Source organism: Lampetra planeri, chromosome 58 (assembly GCF_965212315.1).
Source record: "Lampetra planeri chromosome 58, kcLamPlan1.2.h2, whole genome shotgun sequence".
NCBI classification, from domain to species: Eukaryota; Metazoa; Chordata; class Hyperoartia; order Petromyzontiformes; family Petromyzontidae; genus Lampetra; species Lampetra planeri.
Window position 1 is genome coordinate 3,568,396 of NC_136164.1, and position 22,833 is coordinate 3,591,228.

The 22,833-nt window shown below is 52.2% G+C and overlaps 1 protein-coding gene across 1 annotated transcript in view; it reads left to right on the forward strand.

Annotated features, from left to right (window-relative positions):
• Positions 1-13,139, forward strand: part of LOC144736008 (trinucleotide repeat-containing gene 6C protein-like) — a 32,588-nt gene extending 19,449 nt beyond the window's left edge. The window contains exons 12-18 of the mRNA XM_078618639.1: positions 2,659-2,925; positions 4,352-4,426; positions 5,729-5,812; positions 7,311-7,586; positions 8,306-8,382; positions 9,182-9,321; positions 12,321-13,139. Coding sequence (XP_078474765.1) covers positions 2,659-2,925; positions 4,352-4,426; positions 5,729-5,812; positions 7,311-7,586; positions 8,306-8,382; positions 9,182-9,321; positions 12,321-12,672 — 1,271 coding nt within the window. The 3' untranslated portion in view covers positions 12,673-13,139. The remainder of the gene's footprint in view (positions 1-2,658; positions 2,926-4,351; positions 4,427-5,728; positions 5,813-7,310; positions 7,587-8,305; positions 8,383-9,181; positions 9,322-12,320) is intronic.
• The last annotated feature ends 9,694 nt before the right edge of the window (positions 13,140-22,833 follow it).

The following is a 22,833-nucleotide window of genomic DNA, read 5'->3' on the forward strand; positions in this document are numbered from 1 at the left end:
GTAGTGCGTTGTAGTGTGTAGTGTATAGTAGTGTAGTGTATAGTAGTGTAGTGTACAGTAGTGTAGTAGTGTACTAGTGTAGTGTAGTGTATGGTAGTGTAGTGTATAGTCGTGTAGTGTATTGTAGTGTAGTGTATAGTAGTGTAGTGTGTAGTGTATGGTAGTGTAGTGTATGGTAGTGTAGTGTATAGTCGTGTAGTGTATAGTAGTGTAGTGTATAGTAGTGTAGAGTGTAGTGTATAGTAGTGTAGTGTATGGTAGTGTAGTGTATGGTAGTGTAGTGTATAGTCGTGTAGTGTATAGTAGTGTAGTGTATAGTAGTGTAGAGTGTAGTGTGTAGTGTATAGTAGTGTAGTGTATGGTAGTGTAGTGTATAGTAGTGTAGAGTGTAGTGTATAGTGTATAGTAGTGTAGTGTATGGTAGTGTAGTGCCTCCATAGAGCCCAATGTGTTCGCTTACCGACCATTCCCCTGTTAACGACGGGCTGTTGTAGGTACAGTAAATATTAATTAATGCACGGATGAACCGTTTTTCTTTTAATATCATGTGTTTATAATGTTGTTAGTATCTTTGTGTGTCAATATCCATTGTTTAAACATATAGTAAAAAATAAATTGGATCAAAAAGATAACTTTCGATGCTATCGTTACGAATTAAGCCTTTAACGTGCACATCTTATACTCGCCTAACGACCATATCACTTAGCAACCAGTTTCGTGGAACCAATTACCGTCGTTAAGAGAGGTTCTACTGTATCGGAGGAATCTGATGAGCTGTGAAGCTCTTTGTTTTACTGATGTCTGGTTAGGGCAGATCACAACGTCACAACATCATCTTGGTTCTTTCGGTAAAGTCACGTAGAATGGAAATAATAAAATAATAAAAATAAAACATAATAAAATAATTCTCACGACGTTTCGGCCACAACGGAAGCAGCCGTCCTCAGGTGAAGAACAGGTCTGTCGTGAGAATTATTTTATTATGTTTTATATTTATTATTTTATTATTTCCCTTCTACGTGACTTTACCGAAAGAACCAAGAAGATGAATCCCTGCAGTCCACGAAAGCTTTAAATCGACATTTAACGTTACAACAATTAACAATACAGAAATCTACGACAGTTGTGCAAAGTATAGGAAGGGTGTAAACAAATAACTTGAAAAAAATATATATTTACAAATCAAACTAAACTATGTTTTATCTTTTTTTATCTTACCAAGTAAAGCCCACTTTAAAGCTTTCGTGACTGCAGGGATTCATATTCTTGGTTCTTTCGGTGAAGTCACGTAGAAGGGAAATAATAAAATAGTACAAATATAAAACAATAAAATTCTCACGACGTTTCGATTGCAACACAAGCAATCATCATCGTCAGCTGTGAAAACCACAGCAAGAAAATTTGAAAACCGCCACTTTTTTCACATTTTCTTGCTGTGATTTTCTCAGCTGATGATGATCGCTTGTGTTGCAATCGAAACGTCGTGATAATTTTATTGTTTTATATTTTTACTAATTGATTATTTCCCTTCTACGTGACTTTACCGAAAGAACCAAGAAAATAAGTAAAGCCCACTTAGCTATATTAGCTTATTTCTCAGAAGCTACCTGGCCACAAATGATAGCTCAATAAAGCGACTCATTAACACGATGTGAAAAACATCATGGATCTGTACATCACAAACGTGAATTATATATATACAGTTAAAGAGGCTCTGCTATTATGATACTTTGTATTTTGCACTTGGTATGTTCAACTTCTTTCGCACCTTACGTAGCCAACCGTACTCATCGGAGGTGCAGAGGAAGGGGACCACTCAACACAAAATAACAGCTATAAAGAAATGCATTTTCAATTTAGTGCAGTGGTGTAGGATACGGTCGTGTAGCATGTAGTGTATGTGTGAACTTTGCCACTGTACGTAGCCAACCGTACTAATTTGAGGTGCGGGGAAAGGACAACCAACGAAACACAAAAAGCAGTTCTAAAGAAATTTACTTTTAATTTAGTTTAGCGGTATAGTGTAGTGGAGAGTGGTGAGGTGTGTAGTTTGTAGTGTATGTATCGTCAACTTTGGCACCTAACGTAGTGTAGTGTATCGTAGTTGTAGTATGCCGTGTATATATGTTGAACTTCTTTTGCACCATACGTGGCCAACCGTGCTAATCGGAGGTGCGGTGGAAGGACAACAAACTAAACAGCTCTGAAGTTTGCCTTTATCCTCAATCCTGCCCCGATTGTACTCTTGATGTCACGATGGATGTGGTGTCAGCCACACCATCACCTTGCTGCACCTGCTTATCATTATCAGCAAACAGCACTTGCCAGAACAGGCTATAAAGGCTACACGGGTGGTGGTGGGATCTTTGTCTTTGTACGTATATGTCGTTGTGTATGGGGTGTGTGTGTGTATCTTTGTGTACGTCGACTTGTCTTTGTATTTATTTTAGATGTCGGTGTGTATTTTCGCACTGGATTTGGGGGGATGATTGAGATCAGTTCTTGTGCAGAAGTGAGGTGAATTGTGGCATCGCAGGACCGTGAGTAACGGTAAAAGCGTAGGGCAACCTTCACCCAGCAGCGGATAGACCATATCTCTCGATTATTATGATGACGGTAACACTAACGCTCTCTCTCTCTCTCTCTCGGTCTCTCTAGGCTCCCAGTCTTTGGCCTCCTCAAACGCAGCCCAGCTTCTCTCAGACCCCTGGTCCCAGCCTCCCAATGCCACCACCATCACATCTACATCATCGGGAGCGTCATCGTCATCATCATCATCGTTATCGGCAGCCACAGTTGGGGCGGCCAGTGGGGCCTTGCACAGGGAGAAGCCTGGGGCCGCGCCTGTTCTCCTCTCTCCCTCGCCGCCACCACCCGGCGGAGGAAAAGTGTCCAACGGCACGGAAGGAATTGGTTGGCCTCCTGGTACGAGTTGACCTTTGGGTTCATTGACAGTTCGTTTGAGTGCAGTGTTGGTCTCTGGGCTCCGGTGTTAAGACTTGGACAAATTCATAACAAAGGTTTTTGGGTGAGATCGTGCGAGTATGAATGTGTCATCACCCAACACAGCCAGTAAGGATTGTCACGTAAACACAACGTGCCATCTTCTTGGTTCTTTCGGTAAAGTCACGTAGAAGGGAAATAAAGTAATAAGAATAAAATAGAATTTATTTTATTTATTTTATTATTTCCCTTCTACGTGACTTTACCGAAAGAACCAAGAAGATGAATCCCTGCAGTCACGAAAGCTTTAAATCGAAACACAACGTGCCAGTTGGTTACTGCTTCAGCCCACTGGTGTGTTGGAGAATGAATCCACAACATTTATAATTTGAGTAGTAGACGTTTTGGGCGATTTACCTGTGGATTGAAGCACCTTTGTTTACTTGCCAAACCTTACTGGCTGTGTCGGGTGGAGAGGAGGGTTACGACACATTTATACTTAAGCGATCTAACCCAACAACCTTTATTATGAATATCGGTCGCGTTAGCCTACTACGTGTTAAGCTGTTTGGGAACGAGGTTGGTCTATGGGTCCAGTGTTGCTTTAGGTAACCAGTGTTGGTCTGTGTGCCTTGGTCTGTGTCTATTATTTTATAGGACCAAAGTTATTTTATGTGGGTGCAGTGTTAAGACGATTGGGCCAGTGTTTGTCTATGAAACCAGTGTAAGTCTCGTGTTGTTCTATAGGATTAGTGTTGTCTAGGAAACAGACTAGTCTATGGGACCACTGTAATTTTATATGATCACTGATGGGCTATAGAACCGGTGTTATTCAATGGGTCCAGTGTTAGTCTATGCGGACCAACTATTAGTCTATGGGACGATTGCTGATCTATGATTTATTTGTGAGTGTGTGTATATGTATTTGTATGTACTGCGTACGTGTGTGTACGCGTGGTTAGAGTCGTGGTTAACACACTGCGCCGTGAACCCAGCGACCCGAGTTTGATTCTCGGCTAACATCCCCCTTAACAAACCACTACCGGCCAGCGTGGTGAAGTATGGTCTGATGACCCCAATAGCTGTCAGGACATTGGGAGGAGCATCTGGTGCGACGTTTAAGAGTTAGCGCTGGGGAGACATGGTACTGGCCACAACATCCCCCTCCACTGCAGGATCCCGGCCTTAACAGATGCTCGCTTATAACAGCACTTGCTCAACACCCGTGAAGGCTATAATGTAGATATTTGTTTACATGTGTACGTGTGTAAGTATTTGTATATATGTGTGTGCGTGTGTACTCTGGTTATGTTAGCCATAATTAGGCTTGGGGGAGTGGGCCTTGATGTACCAGTGAATGGACGGTGGCTGATGACGATCATGTTGTATATCTTGCCTGTGCTTTAAGAATTCCGTCCAGGGGAGCCTTGGAAGGGTATGCAGTATCTTGACTCGGACTCTGATGCTGACTCGGCTATTCAAAGTGAGTCCAGAACACACACACACTAATCCCCCTTTGTAGCGTTAACAGACCGTAGCGGCAAGCGCTGTTAGCTTGCGCACAAGCGTCAGCCGTTGCCTCGAGTGGCGATGTTCAAACTTGGCACAAGGTGCTCATTTGAGGCTAAGTCTACCGAAGGGAGGCCCAGGATTGGTTCAGATAAGTGTCCACTGGTGGTTGGCCGTGGGCAGGAATGGAACTAGGGTCGCTGGGATCTGTGCGCATTACGCTAACCACCACTACACTACCGCTCCCCATGATTCACACACGTACACACACACGGACACAGGGTGTTGACGCAGTGGCGGCACTGGCTTCCATTCTCGACTCGGGTGCCTTTTTGTTCGGAATGAAACGTCTTGAGACTCTGTGAGGCTTTCCCGGGTACACAAACCTCGTAATAATGACAACGATAGCATTTGAAGTTCGCCATTAAGTCGCAGTGACATCATCACAGTGCTGGTGCCAGGATGGGTGCACTTTGACGCCACGTGAATGTATGCATATCAAACTTCTCTCACAGCGTACGTAGCCGCCCGCGTAATTGGAGGTGCAGAAATTAGTTTTCAACGTAGATGATTTAAAAGTGCCCATCTCCAGTGGCTTCCTCATATCGGAAGGAAAGAGCGTTCCAGATGGCCGCAGAAGCGCATCTGAAAGCGCCGCGCGATGCGGTGACAGCCTTTGTTTCCATGATTGGTCAAAAGCCGCCACTGCTGCTGCTGCTGCTGCGATGAGCGGAATCCGCGTGATGAAGGTTTATGCCCCTCGACGAGATAAGCCGCGAGGTGTTTGTGCTTCACTTGTGGCAAGCGCTTTGTGTGTGACGAGCGCAATTGTCGTAGAATCTTCAGGATTTATACGGGAACTGCTTTGTGGAAATGAGCCTCATGGCGGTATCCAGGGGGGGGGTACCATAGTACCCCGGCTCTCGCGCGCGATGTCCGTGATGCAGTCATTGTTAGTCTGTCGATGGTCGGCGATGCGGCGATCGACTCGTCTCGACGAGCTGTACACGACGCACCACTACGGTGCGTACGAGCGTTCAGGGTTTCGGCGCAGTCTTCCTCGCTGAGTTTCGACATCGCAGAGTAGCACCGATTTCGGATTGATTGGTAACCCAGTCGCGGAGTTAAGTAACACCCCTGGAAAAAATAGCGTCCCAGAGATAAAATATTAATTGCCTAGGCCATTTTGTATTATTGTGTGCCCCAGGGTACCGTCATGATGATCAAATAACGTCGCGGACCGCGTCTCTCTGTGCCCCGTTCATCTCTCCTACAGATTCGGTGTCGCCGGCTTGGAGCTATCCCCTGAACTCCAACGGTTTCCAAAACGGGTTCGACTCCTGCTACGGAAGCGCATCCTGTGAGAACCCGTGTTAACGTATTTTAGTCTGTGACCAGCGTTAAACTGTGGGTTGAGTGTTATTGTATGGGTCCAGTGTTAATCTACGGGTTAAGTGTTGTTGTGTGGGTCCAGTGTTAATCTGTGGGTTGAGTGTTATTGTATGGGTCCAGTGTTAATCTGTGGGTTGAGTGTTTTTGTGTGGGTCCAGTGTTAATCTGTGGGTTGAGTGTTATTGTATGGGTCCAGTGTTAATCTATGGGTTGAGTGTTTTTGTGTGGGTCCAGTGTTAATCTGTGGGTTGAGTTATTGTATGGGTCCAGTGTTAATCTATGGGTTGAGTGTTTTTGTATGGGTCCAGTGTTAATCTATGGGTTGAGTGTTTTTGTGTGGGTCCAGTGTTAATCTGTGGGTTGAGTGTTATTGTATGGGTCCAGTGTTAATCTATGGGTTGAGTGTTTTTGTGTGGGTCCAGTGTTAATCTGTGGGTTGAGTGTTATTGTATGGGTCCAGTGTTAATCTATGGGTTGAGTGTTTTTGTGTGGGTCCAGTGTTAATCTGTGGGTTGAGTGTTATTGTATGGGTCCAGTGTTAATCTATGGGTTGAGTGTTTTTGTGTGGGTCCAGTGTTAATCTACGGGTCCAGTGTTAGTCTATGGGTTGAGTGTTATTGTATGGGTCCAGTGTTAATCTGTGGGTTGAGTGTTTTTGTGTGGGTCCAGTGTTAATCTACGGGTCCAGTGTTAGTCTATGGGTTGAGTGTTATTGTATGGGTCCAGTGTTAATCTGTGGGTTGAGTGTTTTTGTGTGGGTCCAGTGTTAATCTACGGGTCCAGTGTTAGTCTATGGGTTGAGTGTTATTGTATCGCTCCAGTGTTAATCTGTGGGTTGAGTGTTTTTGTGTGGGTCCAGTGTTAATCTACGGGTCCAGTGTTAGTCTATGGGTTGAGTGTTATTGTATCGCTCCAGTGTTAATCTGTGGGTTGAGTGTTTTTGTGTGGGTCCAGTGTTAATCTACGGGTCCAGTGTTAGTCTATGGGTTGAGTGTTATTGTATCGCTCCAGTGTTAATCTGTGGGTTGAGTGTTTTTGTGTGGGTCCAGTGTTAATCTACGGGTCCAGTGTTAGTCTATGAGTCCTGCTTTAGTCTATGGCAGGGGTCGGCAACCTACGGCTCCGGAGCCGCATGCGGCTCTTTACGGGCTGCTTCTTGACGATATGTACGTATGTACATAGATGCATTGCGGCTCTTGAAATACTGAATTTTGTACCGAATTGGAAAGAAATGGCTCTTCTTGTTATTTTGGTTGCCGACCCCTGGTCTATGGGGTCCAGCAGTTGCTCTATGGGCCAAGCATTAATTTTGTCGCTCGATCTTTAAACGACGGATCCAGCGTTTGTATGTTCAGCGTTCGTCTTATAGGATCCAGTGACAGTCCATGGTTTCTGTGCGTTCGTCTATTGGGGGGGGACGACCCCCATTGCTTAACTGATACCGATGCGTGTTGTGTGTTGCGCAGCCAAGTCCCCTGAAGACATTCGCCAGCCATGGTCCACTGCCGCCTCTCCAGCCCTCGACTTGTGGAAGCCCTCGTCGTCGCCATCCACCGCCAACCCATCCTCCTCCGCCTCCGGCGGGGGAGCAGGGGGCGCTGCCAAGGCCCCGGTTCAACCCCCGTACCGGCCCAGGCATCCTCCGGGAATGGGTGGGCTGGGTGGGCCCAAGCCCATCTCTCAGGACGCGTCCAAGTGGCCGCCCTCGTCGTCATCGTCGTCGTCTTCCCAGCAGTGGGAAGGTGAACGCGGCGGCTTTAATTAGTTGAGCGTCTTGATTTGCGACCGCGTTTGGGGACGCTGGCGCAATAAATGTAATTGTGTGTGTGCCTGTCTGTGTGTGTGTGTGTGTAAGTTTAACTGTGTGTGTGTCTGCCTGTATGTGTGTACGTTTAACTGTGTGTGTTGTTCTTGTGTGTGTGCCTGCCTGCCTGCGTGTGTGTAAGTTTAACTGTGTGTGTGTGTGTGCCTGCCTGTATGTGTATAGGTTTAACTGTGTGTGTTCTTGTGTGCCTGCCTGTATGTGTATAAGTTTAACCGTGTGTGTTATTCTTGTGTGTGTGCCTGCCTGCGTGTGTAAGTTTAACTGTGTGTGTGGCTGTCTGTGTGTGCCTGCATGTGTGTGTAAGTTTAACTCTGTGTGTGTGTGTGCCTGCATGTGTGTGTGTAAGTTTAAGTGTGTGTGTGCGCCTGCATGTGTGTGTGTAAGTTTAACTGTGTGTGCCTGCATGTGTGTGTGTAAGTTTAACTGTGTGTGTGTGCTTGCGTGTGTGTGTGTGTGCCTGCATGTGTGTGTGTGCCTGCCTGTATGTGTAAGTTTAACTGTGTGTGTGTGCTTGCGTGTGTGTGCCTGCATGTGTGTGTGTGCCTGCCTGTATGTGTAAGTTTAACTGTGTGTGTGTGCTTGCGTGTGTGTGCGTTTGCGTCTCTCTGTGCGTGCGTTTCTATCATTTGTCTGCAGCTCAAAGCTGGAGCAATGACTGTGGTACTTCAACTCGGCTGAGCACGTGGCTGATTTTGAGGAACCTCACACCACAGGTGCGGTTTCTTCTCTCTTCCAATTCCGGGAGTCTCTCTTGTTTAGAATATATTTTTGTACCTTTGTCTATGTGCCCTTGGGTGTGTGGATGTACGTACAGTGCCGTGGGCAGCGGTAGTAGAGCAGTTAGCGCACTGAGCTACACGGCCGACACCAGTAACGATTATCTGAACCGGTCCTAGGCCTCCCCTATGAGGCCCAGCCTCTCGAATGAGTACCTGGCGTGGGGTGTAGAAAACATCGCCACTGGGGAGACAAAGGCGGCTGGGGTGGTGCTGGCCACCCATGCCCCCTCGTGTGCCATGCCGGCCTTCATAGGCGCGACTGCTCCCCTAACAGCACTTTCCCCAGCAGTCTGTTGAGGCTACTCGGGGGACCTTTGTCTTTGTGTGCGTGCGTGTCACCGGGCTGCATGTAGGTGGCCGGCACCATCTGCCCTTGCCCCCCAACAGTCTGTTGAGGCTACTCGGGGGACCTTTGTGTGCGTTAGTGTCACCGGGCTGCGCGTAGGTGGCCAGCACCATCTGCCCTTGCCCCCCAACAGTCTGTTGAGGCTACTCGGGGGACCTTTGTCTTTGTGTGCGTTAGTGTCACCGGGCTGCGCGTAGGTGGCCAGCACCATCTGCCCTTGCCCCCCAACAGTCTGTTGAGGCTACTCGGGGGACCTTTGTCTTTGTGTGCGTTAGTGTCACCGGGCTGCGCGTAGGTGGCCAGCACCATCTGCCCTTGCCCCCCTACAGTCTGTTGAGGCTACTCGGGGGACCTTTGTCTATGTGCGTGTCACCGGGCTGCGTGTAGGTGGACGGCGCCACCCTGCGCACGCTGTGCATGCAGCACGGCCCTCTGGTCACCTTCCACCTGAGCCTGGCACACAGCAACGCCCTGGTGTGCTACGGCTCCGAGCTGGAGGCTCAGCGGGCGCAGAAGGCGCTGCACATGTGAGTCGGTCTCCCCCCCCCCACCACCCCAACAGCACCACCACCAGCAGCACCACCACCACCCCAACAGCAGCACCAACAGCAGCACCAGCAGCACCACCACCAGCAGCACCACCACCACCACCACCCCAACAGCAGCAGCACCACCACCAGCACCACCACCAGCAGCACCACCACCAGCAGCAGCAGCACCACCACCACCAGCACCACCACCAGCAGCACCAGCAGCACCACCACCAGCAGCAGCACCACCAGCAGCACCACCACCAGCACCACCAGCACCACCAGCAGCACCACCACCACCAGCACCACCACCAGCAGCACCACCACCAGCAGCACCACCACCAGCAGCACCACCAGCACCACCACCACCAGCACCACCACCACCAGCACCACCACCAGCAGCACCAGCACCACCACCAGCACCACCACCAGCAGCAGCACCACCACCAGCAGCAGCACCACCACCAGCACCACCACCAGCACCACCACCACCAGCAGCACCACCACCAGCACCACCACCACCAGCAGCACCACCACCAGCAGCACCACCACCAGCAGCACCACCACCACCAGCACCACCACCAGCAGCACCACCAGCAGCACCAGCACCACCACCACCAGCAGCACCACCACCACCAGCACCACCACCAGCAGCACCACCACCACCAGCACCACCACCACCACCAGCAGCACCACCACCAGCACCACCACCACCACCAGCAGCACCACCAGCAGCACCACCACCAGCAGCACCACCACCAGCACCACCACCAGCACCACCACCAGCAGCACCACCACCAGCACCAGCACCACCACCAGCAGCACCACCACCAGCACCAGCAGCAGCACCACCAGCAGCAGCACCACCACCAGCAGCACCACCACCAGCAGCACCACCACCAGCAGCAGCACCACCAGCACCACCAGCACCACCACCAGCAGCACCACCACCACCAGCAGCACCACCACCAGCAGCACACCACCAGCACCACCAGCACCACCACCAGCAGCACCACCACCAGCAGCACACCACCAGCACCACCAGCACCACCACCAGCAGCACCACCACCACCAGCACCACCACCACCAGCACCACCACCAGCAGCACCACCACCAGCACCACCACCAGCAGCACCACCAGCAGCACCACCAGCAGCAGCACCACCACCAGCACCAGCAGCACCACCACCAGCACCACCACCAGCACCACCACCAGCAGCACCACCACCAGCACCAGCAGCAGCAGCACCACCAGCAGCACCACCACCAGCAGCACCACCACCAGCAGCACCACCACCAGCAGCACCAGCACCACCACCAGCACCACCACCAGCACCACCACCAGCACCAGCAGCAGCAGCACCACCAGCAGCACCACCAGCAGCAGCACCACCAGCAGCAGCACCACCAGCAGCACCACCGGCACCACCACCAGCAGCAGCAGCCGTGGAACGCAGGTCGAGGGGTTTGACCCTGGACTCTGGCGATGCGTGCTGTGTATTTGGAGTTTGCGCGACCTTTCTTACCACCCACCCACCCGTGGTGGTCGCGTGGATTGTTCTCCGGGTTCCACCATCACCACCTGCCTGTGTACGGTGTCCGTTCTCCTGTCACGCGGTGCTAGTTGCGTTCCTCAAGAACACCGCGTCATGGAAACATCGCCTTATAATAGAGAGGGGTTAAACCCAGTCTACGATGACACGGGAGATGCGTACGCAGGCCGAACAAAGACTGAGGCGCGTGGGTAGCATCTAGAAGCGTCCAGCAGCAATCCCACTGCCCTGTGTGATGTTGATGCTCCGCCGAGGCAGCTTGTACAATCCCTTGTCCTCTTCGTGCGATGTAGTTCTGCTCACTCAATCGCATTCTATCAAAGGTCGCAATCGGGTACCCGATACCCGTACCCTACCCGATACCCGGCTACCCGTACCCGGCCGGGTACGGATACCCGTTTGCGACCCTGGTGCGGCCGGCTACGGGTACAGGTAGGCCGTGAGTCACTGGGGAGTAACTGTTTGTCACTCATTTCCCAACGTCTTGTCTCTTCTCACAATTCTAGTTCCTAGAATCAACCCACCCGCGCTTGCAACATGGCTTGATCACAGAGGTCGCAATCGGGTACCCGGCCGTACCCGTACCCGGCCGGGTATCGGGTAGGGTACGGGTACGGCTGGGTACGGGTACCCGTTTGCGACCGTGGTGCGGCCGGGTACGGGTAAGGAATCAAAACCCGTTTGCGACCTCTGCATTATATCCAATTCGCATCCGCTTTATATAAAAGTGTTCTCTGATACATTAATCGCGTTATATCCAAGTCTCGTTTGACAACAACATCCTTTTAGGAGAACAGACTTTGTATGTTGAACTTCTTAAGGCACCGCCTTAAGAAGGTGTGGGATTAGAATCGCGTTGGCATTGCACTGTGCTCGTATATACGTACTGTCTGATGTATGTATGTTGTATCGACATCATCAGCACTATTGGCATTATCAGTGTAAGCATCAGCACCATTATCAGCAGGACCATTAGCAGCAGCCTCAATCTCATCAGCCCCATTAGCAGCAGTATCAGTATAAGCATCATCAGCACCATTAGCATGAGTACCAACATTGGCAGCAGCATCGGCAGGATCGGCACTAACATCTCCCCATTCATCCCAGGTGCATCCTCAGCAACACCACCATCATCGCAGCATCGGCATCAGTAGGATCGGCACTAACATCTCCCCATTCATTCACTGTTGTACCCCCCCCCCCGCACCGCCTCCTCCCAGGTGCATCCTCAGCAACACCACCATCATCGCAGCATCGGCATCAGAAGGATCGGCACTAACATCTCCCCATTCATTCACTGTTGTACCCCCCCCCCGCACCGCCTCCTCCCAGGTGCATCCTCAGCAACACCACCATCATCGCAGCATCGGCATCAGTAGGATCGGCACTAACATCTCCCCATTCATTCACTGTTGTACCCCCCCCCGCACCGCCTCCTCCCAGGTGCATCCTCAGCAACACCACCATCATCGCAGGGTTTGCCGACGACGACGAGATCAGCCAGTTCTTCGCCCAGCCTGGCGTCATCACCTCCCAGCTGCCGCCGCCCACGTCTCTGCCGCCCTCTTCGTCGTCTTCGTCGTCTTGGGGGCCCAGCCCGCGCGGCGGGGGCGGCGGTGGGGGGGGCGGCTGGAGCAGCGACGCCGGCCTCTGGGGGTCCGGTCCGGGCGGCTCGATGTCGCTGTGGGGCGGGGGGGCCCCCCCCCCCCCAGAGGGACGCATCGAGGGGCGGGGTCGGCGGTGGTCTCTCCTCCAACGGGGTCTCTGCGTCGCTCAACGCCTTCCTGCCCGGTGACCTGCTGGGCACCGACGGCCTGTGATGAAAGAAGGTGGCCGGTGGTGGTGAATGTGGTGGTTGTGGTGATGGTGGTGGTGTCGGTGTTGGTGGTGAGTGTGGTTGTGGTAATGGTGTTGGTAATGAGTGTGGTGGTGGTAAAGATCTTGCACTTGAGGATGGTATAGTGTTGGCGGCTGTGATGATGGTGATGGTAATGACGGCAGTGATTGTGCAATGAATGTGCACTTGGGAGGTGGGAGTGGTGGTGTTGGGGTTGATCATATTGAGTGATGGGTTGCGGTGGTTATATTGGTGCGATGGCTGTGAAAATAGTAGTGGTGGTGATAGCAGTAGTGGTGGGTTTTTGTAGTTGTCGTGTTGAAGGCGTTTGTGATGGGAGTGGTGAGGGTGTTCATTGTGGTGGTGGTGGTGATAATTGGGTTAATGATTGTAATCGCAGTCATGGGTGATGATCGTAATGTGAAGTTGATTGTGTTAAAGAATGATGGAGGTGGGGCAGGTTTATGTGAGTGGTGAGGGATATCCTGATGATAATGATGATGCTATTAATAATGGTCATCACTACGCCGAATGAAAGCGGCAACATTTCTTAATTTGATACAGAGGATGGTTGATTGATACTGAAGGCGGCGGTGGTGGCGGTGTTAGTGAGGATGAAGACACAGATGCCTGGTGGTCCAGATGGTGAATCTGGCTGGAGCTCGAAACAAACACGTGCCATTTGTGTTTGACGCCGATGCAGTTGAATACGACGACGACGATGACGACGATGAAGATGCAGTTGAAGATTACGATGCAGTTGTGAAGACAAAAGGTGGCAAATGATGATGATGATGACGATGGCAATAATTTCGAAGTCAACATTTTTACGGGAGACTTCGCCAACAACTCTGACTTTGACTACGAGGAGGGTTGAAAGTCTACGGCAGCTTGGTATGCACGCAAACGACGGCACGGATGGTGACGACGTCAGCTTCTCCGCCTTCAACGCGGAGAAGTTGAAACGCCGAGGTCACCACCAAAACCGTAGCTGGAAATACGAAGGTTGAAGAACCACACGTGAAAAACTCGACGGTCAATCAATCCAAATTCTTGACGGTTTGTCAAGGCATGGTAGTGTGCGTGTCGCTGTATCTACAGCCTTGAGCCAGCGGTGGCGATTCCACATTCCTATGGCAAGTGGGCTGCGTGAGGGGGTGGGGAGGGGGAGTGAATCGTTCTTTCCTTCTTTAGCAGTCACTGCAGACCTGCTGTGAAGTGGCGGTCGGGTACTATTAGTTGACGAGCGGTCGTAGCCGTTAAGCCGGGGTCAACTCCCGAGCGCTCGCTTGTGCAACGTGTGGTGCTTTGCGTGCAACGGAATTCGCTTGTGGGCGGACGTGTGTCGGCAACCGGGTTTGCGAGGAGTTGCGCGTCCAGTTGCCGACGACCGCGGCGAGGATTTGCAGCGACGTCTTCCGTCGCCCTCCCGCGCTGCCGCGCTTTGCGTCGTCGTCGTCGTCCCCCCCCCCCCCCGGGGATTTCGGCCGTTAACGATCGCGGACGCGCAATCTCATTTCTTCGTCGCGCAAACCACAGCTCGCGCGTGTGCGGACCCTGCCTCAAGGCCTCAAGGCTGCTGGTCAGTGTAAAAGTTTACACGCACGCACGAGGACGTTGCACTTTACAATGTGTGGTGCCTTGGGGGGAGGGAGGGAGGGGGGGGTGGTTTGCGAAGTTTATGTGTAATAATGCGAAATAATATTTAACAATGTTGTCACACGTGACGACGTTGGAGGCACCGGGGGAAGTGATGGCGAGAGAAGGAGGTGGTGCTGCCGTGTCTCCCCCGGCCAGCGCGATGCTGTGGATTCGTAGTGGGGGGAGGGGGGGGTGGGGGGGAGTGGGGGGGGCAGAATCCCAACAGAGCAAATGATCAGCAACGTTTTTCAAAATTGGGACCCCACGTTGCTGGCCGCTCGCGGTCGACCCACGGCAGCCGATGCTGAATTGTACGCACGGGACGGTGTCTCAATTTGCCGAGTAGCGAAACAATTCTACTAGGCAGTTACAAAATATATACGGCGGGGGGAGGGGGGTGGGGGGGAAAGTAAGAAATTTTAGGAATGCGTAAAAAGATACACCGGTTATAAGGTTTAGTTTATAATGCTCAGGATAATGGCGTCGGTTGATGGCGCAAGTTTATTTACAGCTGATTCTAGACATGATCGTGTGGGGTAAAATGTGTGGGTACTACCACCACCACCTCGCAAGACGTCTGGAGTCGGCGAAATACGTCCTCTGTGGTGAGGCCAGCAGTGGCATGAGCGAGCAATTGCAGGGCTGCAGCTTTACCTTTCATATGCAAATTAAACGCTACCGTTTACATTTCGGCTGACGACGCGAACAAAGTGGCTCAAGCCACCTTGAATCGTGACAATTCTTCTAATTGCCGGTAGTGTGGGGTGGGTGGGGGGGGCACGTCGGGTTATGTGTTACATCATGGGTATATAAACAAAAATGCACACGTCTCTGTGTTGACGCGTTAGTGCCGTGTGACGAAGCGCGTAGAGTTTTGAGCGCGCGGCGTTTAAATGTTGAGGGGGGGGAGGAGGTGGGGCCCCATCGCGCTGATCCGTACCAACTAGCGGAGCCGTCCCTAGCTAGTGTAGATGGCGAATCGGGGGGGGGGGGGGGCGGCTACCCTGGCCCCCCGCGCTTTGGGGGAGGGGGGCTCTGCGCTTCGGTGCGGCGCCACGGACAGCCTTGCCGAGTAGCGCAACGGTCGGAGCACCGCACTCGTCGCGAGCTCCGATCCCCCCAACCCCCCCGACCGCTGGTCGACTCCGCCGATGGTTGAACGGTTGTCCCCATCGAGTGGCCGTCTCCTGCCACGATCGATGTGGATTTTCCGCCGTTGGTCGCCGCTTCAACCGAGCGGTCCCTACTTTTTTGCGGGAGAGCGAGAGAGTGCTACGCGGGGAGAGAAACTCGCCCCCCAACCACGCAGATGTTCAATCTTCACCGCTGTCGCCCGCTAACTTGAGTTTGATCCCGCTCTGCGGGAAGTCATCGCGAGCGATCGTCCTCCATGCAGAAACCGGTCCCGTCCCCCCCCCCCACCCCCCCACCACGGTAATGTGGAATTTCCACCGCTATCGCTGCTAAAACGAGTGGTACCACTTTGTGGGGAAGTCGACGCAAGCGATCAACCGGCATTCCCCCTTCACCGCCATGGGAATGCGGGAATTTCCACCGCTGCCTTGGGACCCACCAGCGGAGACGGAACGCCACCACGCATGGAACGGGGGGGGGGGAGACTTTGACCCTGGTGCTGTGTGTGTGTGTGACCCCTTGCGCGCGCTGGGTGCTTCCTGATTGGGGAGTCACGCCCCAGGAAGAGGGCAACGATGGGTGTGGGGGTCATGTCCGAACGCTCTACGCTGCGATGAGAACTCCTTAACAGACACGACGCCGACGAGATGTTCACCAGCAGACGTTCCCCGGGGGTCTGCTTTTGTTGATCAGATCTCGACGCATTTGAATATGGCGTTGAAAACTATCGTGCCGTTGTTTGGCGAGGAACAGGGGTGGAGGAGCGGTTTTGAGTTACTCAAGAAACTGTTACAACAACAACAACGCCGCCACCCACCGCCCGCTGCCTGCATCCCGAATCGCCGCGGGGACCCCGGCACGTTCTCGACCGACGTGACCAAGTTTCTTCCCGGCTGGCGAGAAAGGAAAACGTGCGGTCCGGTTGGAGTAAAAAGTTAAGCACGTAAATAAAAAACACAACACAAAAACGATAGGACCCGTTTGCTCTTCCCCGTCCCCCCGAGAGAGAAGCGGTTTTATTCAACACTTTGATCAACCGCCGAGGACTCGAATATGCAATCCAGTGCTGGGGGAGGGTGGCCGTGGCGATTGCGGGGGGGAGGGGGAAGCCCCCCCTCCGAATTTCTGTCGGCGGCCGACACCGCACGCGCGCGGCGGGGGAGGAAGTGGCTCGTTCAAGAAACGTCTCCCGGTGGGGTCGGTAGACGGAGGATAGTAAGATGACGGACGTCGGCTGGAAGATTTTTTGGGATATTAAGTCCAGTAATGTGCCTTCAACGAACTCTATAACGTTTTTAGTGGTGTGAACATATTTTCGACGGGTTTGTTTTAGGGTTTTTTTGTTGCGTTTTGATGCTGTGAATCTTCCCATGTGAAATTATTTTTAGGGGTTTGAACGCGAGCGGTGGGTGGGTGGTGGGGGGGGGGCGAGGGATAGGGGAGCCACGGGGCGGGGGTGGGTAACGACGAACGGAAAGCAACGCGGATGGTTTAACCTTCGGATGTATCTCCGAATTCCAAAAAGAAAGCAAGTTTTCCTTGCGCCGTAGGGAAATAGTTGGTTCAAATAATTTCTTTGCCTGAGAAATCCTTCACTGTGGCGGTGTTTGGGGGGTTGAGGCGGCGGTGGCGGCGGTGGTGGTGGTGGTGTATTGACGCTGTGTGGCTGTGGGTTTTCAAGGAGTTGGTATTTTTTTTTGACGCCCACCAATTTGCAGGAATCTTTCAAGGAGAGAAACGACACCGACTTTTGAGAAATATAGCGAACTTTCCATACTGTCCAAAGCAATGTTTTTTCTTACTCTAGTTTCAACACTGGTTACGATAATAAGTGACAATTTACAACAAAAAAACGCGTGTGGACCTAACGATTTAATTTAAACGAACGTTTTCTTTAAGTTGTGTTTAACCGTTTATTATTTTTTATTTTCCCTGGCGCAAAAAACAATGACACGAAACTTCGAGATAAAGAAACGTTCGACAAGGTGGAAATGCACTTTTAATTTTTTTTGTACGCAATTCTTCGGACGTGGGATTTTGACACTCCTATGCAAGGGAAAAAGCGTGGGCTCACTTATGACGATGATATAAAAAAAACGATAAAATCGAAAAACAAAGAGATTACGGAAACAGTCGTTTGGGATGGGTGGAGGGGGTGGGGGGACAAAAAACGATGCTTGAACTTTTTCAGAACCTCAGCATTGCACGCATTTCACTTCGGGACGAACGAGACCAACGCTTAGGGTGACGTATACACTGAATCTTTCGTTGTTGTGAAGATGAGCAGAGCTTTGCTTGGGCGTGAGGGGGGGGGGGACTTACAGGGGGGGATCGTTTGTGCGATGTTGACACTGCGTAAAAGTGCAATGTTCGTCTTTTCTTCCAATTGTTTTCCTTCCTGTCCACGGTGAGGTGTCTTGTCGAATCGCCGAAATGAACCTGACTTTTAATTCTGATCGCCCCAAATTGTCTCCCCCCTCCTCCCCAAGACCCCTTCTCGGTTCTGAAGTCGCGTCAAATCAGTGTTCTTAAATCACTCTTCTGAAGCCAGAAGTCCCATTTAACATGGCATGGGGGGGGGAGGGATGGTGGCAGGGAGGGTCTGCTCCTCTGCGCCTCTGTTAGTCGCGTCCACTGGCCACGCATCTTGCTCCACACTGCATCCTCCCATTGCCTTAGCAGGGCCACATCCAGTCAGAGTTTGTCTGTGGCCACCGATTTTTTGGCCAGGTTTTCTACCGCCATTTGGCCATGGATCTGCCTTGCTGCCGCGAGATAAATATCCACCCCAAGTATTATTTTTACCCTCCCGTTCTCTTCCCAAGCAATCGTTGAGGGGAGGGGGGGGGGGGCGGGTCGAGGGGTCTGTGATCGTTTCTTATTTTGCAGCCTTTTGACACCAGTGGTGGGAAATTCCACATTGCCGTGGCAGGCGCCAGTCCCCTGCAAAAGGGACTTGTCGAATATCGTCCTAAAGTGGTACTGCTCGGGATTTAGCAAATCGTCAGAGGTGATTCTTGGCGATCTGAGTTGACCCGCCAACGAGGATGTGGATGAGGAACTGTGATTACGAGTTGATTTATTTCGGCGATTTGAACAAACCCCCTACTAATCCCCCCCCCACCTCCCCGCGTTAGTTTGTAATTCATATTTTATTAACGGACGCAACCAAATGAAAAAGTATTTTAGCTATTTTAGTTTTACTTCGTCGTTAAATCATCGATTGTGTTTTTTTTCACCATGCGCCGGTTAAATGCGCCGCTCCATTGGAATGTTTCTTTTTAAGTCCGCACCGTAGTCGCCCATCCAATAGCAATCCGTTTGATGCGCGTGACCACCTTCCCACCCACCCACCCACCCCTCCTGGTATCACCGTCTCTCCCGCTGTGGCACTGCACGCGATAAGACCGCATTGCATCGTGGTCGATTCAAAACGCGACGACTCGTGCGCAGTGACACCACTAGAGGGTGCCAGCGTGTGCGGTGTTCCTGGAAACCACATGACCGACGAGACTTTAAAAAATCTTTTTTTTCCGCCTTATGAATAAAGCTTCACGCTCAGGTGGCCGGGGTGGCACGTTTTCGTCGCCGGGGACTAAACCAGGTTCTGCCTCGACCAAACGACGGCGCGGAAAAACCCATGACGTTGAATTCGGGTCCACGTTTAAATTCAGCCGAATCTCTCCGGCTCTTTGAGAAAAGAAAAATCTGTCGGTTTGACTGTTACGTGACGAACATTGCTCTTCGGCGTCGGAGCTGTGCCCCTCCCCCCCCCCCCCCACACTTTGTTAGGGATATCAGGAGTAGTTGTGTGATATCCGCTTCCTCGGACTGTTTTCTCGACACGAAGGGGGGGGGGGGGGGGGGTCGCGCTGCTCTGCGAGAGATTCGAGTGGGGAACTTGGTCTCGTGACGTGACCGCCGACGGCGACATTGGGATGCAAATTCAGGAGACAAAGTAATGAAAACGAAGTGTTACTCGTTGTGTGGGGCAATACTGGAAAGCCATCTGTGTCTGTGTGTGTGTAGATAGGAGATGATAACCTTTGGGTCGCGTCTAGAAGTGCATAGCTTCAACCTGTTGCATACATTTAATAATCGCCTGACGATTTTGTTTGTTTGTTATTATGACGATGGTGATTGGGATACTCGTCACCGTGGCAAACGGGGAGGGGTGGGGAGAGGAGTAGTTGTGTGGCAAACGTGTCGACGTGTTGCATTCCCCTCTCGAGTGGCTGAAATTTCTCCATAAACTCCGGTTTCCCCCCCCCCCCCCCCCCCGTGCTTAACGCCAGGCCAAAAATTAAAAAAGTTCCGAGCGTCGAATCTCTCGGGGTCGGCCGCGGTCCCCTGCCCCCTCGCACGCGCGCCGTGTGCGGGCCGTTGGTTCGATCCATTGCTGGACGGAGCGCCTCCATAGGTGCCGGGCGCGATTGCCGAGGACGCGTGGACGTCGCTTTGGCCGTAACTTTACCGCGGCAGGCCGTCAAAAAGAAACCCGCCGCCACCGCCCACACCTCCCCGCCGGCCACGCTCCTCCAATTTGCGTCTAAACTTTTGTCGGCGTGCAATTCGATGAGACCGCCCGAAAGCCCCTCTTCATGTCTCTGTCTCTTCCCCGCCGCTTTGTCCAATGTTTCCGCCGGAGCGGGGGTCACGGTTGTTGTCGACAGCCCCTTTTTTGCCGCACTGATACAGGGGATTTGACGTCCTACTGGGAGGAGGGGGGGAAAGGGAGGAGGACCGCAATGCGTGCCGTGGCCCCCCTAGACGTCGACGGAGCAACGTCCGCTCCGGTGAACGCGGTGCACGTGAGAGGGGCGGTGCGGGGGTGGGGGGAAGTGGCTTAACGAGGGCGCGACGCTTAACCCGGCGAAGCGTCGCCGAGTCTCGAGACTTCTTTGCAGGAGGAGGGTGCTGCTGCTACGTTGTTGAGACGTTGTTGGGACTTCTTGGCCCGTCGTATTTGGTGTTGGTTTCCGTGTTGGGGGGGGCGGGGGGGGGGAAACCGGATTGCTCGAAGGGGAATTGGAACACTCAAGAATGTCGCTCCGCAGATGGGTACGTCGTGAATCTCCTCGGTGGCGGCGTACTGCAACGTTTGCCCCCCTCCCCGAGTTGCTGAATACGTGCATGTCGTCTCTATGTTTACCGTTGATAGAAGGGGGGGTGGGCTGGACCGGGCGGTGTTGCCCGAGAGAAGGCTTCGCGATGGCTTTGTCGGCGGATGCTGAGCGGACGCCACTGGAAATCCTGGGTTTTTTTAGGTGCCTGGGTCTTTTGGCTTGGTTCGTCATGGCTCTCGTGTCGGACACTACGAGCCAGCACCCGTGAGGCTCCTGGCTTCGACTCGTGCATCTGAATGTATCTCTCTTTCTCTCACTCTCAAGGGTTTCACGATTGAGATGTTGAGGAAGCCTCGTATAAGCACACCCAAGGCCAGCTGTGCTTATATCCAAAGTAATTTACTTAAATCAGAAGTTGCTCTTTGCCTTCCCCCCCCCCACCACGACTGTGTTGCTTATATCAGGACTGGTTATTAGGTGTGCTTATCGAGGCTTTTGCTGGTTACATCAAATCATAGTGAACCCAGCATGTCAGCAGGTTTTGGCTCCCGTGTCTCCGACACAGCCAATTTTTGCACCCTCTGAGAGCGAGAGAGAGAGAAGCCCCAAACCCGGGGATGAGCTCAGGATCTCGGCGGTGCGGGGCTCGTCAACGACACGGCCATTACGAACCATCGAGAGAGAGAGAACGAACGAGCGATACACCCAGACGCAGAAGCTTGGAAACAGAACAAACGATGCTTCTGGCACAATGTCTGACATGGCCATTATGAACAATCATCACTTTCTCTGTCGAGAGAGAGAGACACCCAGACCTCTTTGGGTTTAAAACCAGGAAATCGCTGCTTTTTGCTCAGTGTTTTCGACACGGCCATTGTGAACCCTCAGAGAGAGAAGGGGGTGGGGGCAGACACCCAGGTCCAGGGTTTGAACCCATGACATCGCTGCTTCTCATTGCAGTGTCTCCCTAAATTATTGGTTTTTATAGCAACAAAAGTGTGGTTGCACAGGTCTCCATAGCAACGCTATGGGTATATAATAATACATGAGCATTGGTGCCATAATTGCCGGCGCTAGCTGTGATTCACGAGCTCCCTTTATTCGCATCTGGATACAGCCGCCCGCCGCTGTTGTATCGGAAGGCGTATTTTTGCTGACTTGACATGGGTACAATGTTTTCTACAGTCTTGTGTTTTATTATGCTGTCTGTGCGTAAGTGCGAGTGTAAAAGTGCGCGTATGCATATGCAGAAATTGCTCATGCGCTTGACCGTACTACGGAGTAATTGTCACACACTGCACTACAGTCCCAGGCGGCTAGGTTCGAATCCTGTCCCGTGCGGTCCCCTTCGCCGCCGCCGCCGTCGCCGCCGCCGATACCGGTCGTTGGCTCACCGGGAGAGACGGGCCTGGGTCCACCGCTCGGTCGACCCGGCCACGGACGAGTCTGGCGCGTGATCCTGCGGCGGCGGCGGCCGTGGCACCGGTGCGGCTTCGCGGAACGTCGGCACTAGGCGTGAGACGAAAGGCGGCCCGGTTTGCGTTTGCACCGTGCCCGCCCTTAATAGGTGCTCGCTAACATTACTTGCCTCCTCCACGTCCCTCCTGACAGGTTGAATGGGGGCGCGGGGAGGGAGGGAGGGGTAGGGGGTGGGGGGAAGTGTTATTGTAATGCTTTCGTTGTTGGTGCAAATCTCACTTGAACGAGCGTGAATTTAGCGGCGGCTCTCGGGGACGGCTCTTTTTTTTTTGTCGTCGTCGTCGGTTACAGCAGCGGGAACGTGTGAATGTGCGCGAGCGGAATCGGCGGCCGTCTTAACAAAGCCCAATACGTCGCCCAAAAACGGTGCTTGGACCAAAAAAAAAAAAAACACAAAAAAAATTCTGGAGGGGATTGAATAAGACGACGGACGGACGAAAACGGGAACCGTCGAGAAAACGGAAAAGGGGACGTGGGAAGAACAAATGCTATTTTAAAGGAAGACGGAACAAAAAAAGGTTTTAACGGTGGCGAAGACGGCTACGGATTAAGACGTGCAAGGGGGGAGGAGGAGATGGACGGGCCAAAAAAAAAAAAGAGTTTTGCGCGTTGAAACTGAAAATAGAAGAAGATTTAAGCAAACGCAAAATTAACAAACAAATATATGGACCTTTTTTGGCGGAGACACTTTTTTGCGCAAAAAATACTCATATCTACTGCAAGGAATATGCCACAACACTTTAACTTAGGGGAAGACGCAACCCGAAGCGACAGATTGGCGCCGGTTTATTAACAGCTG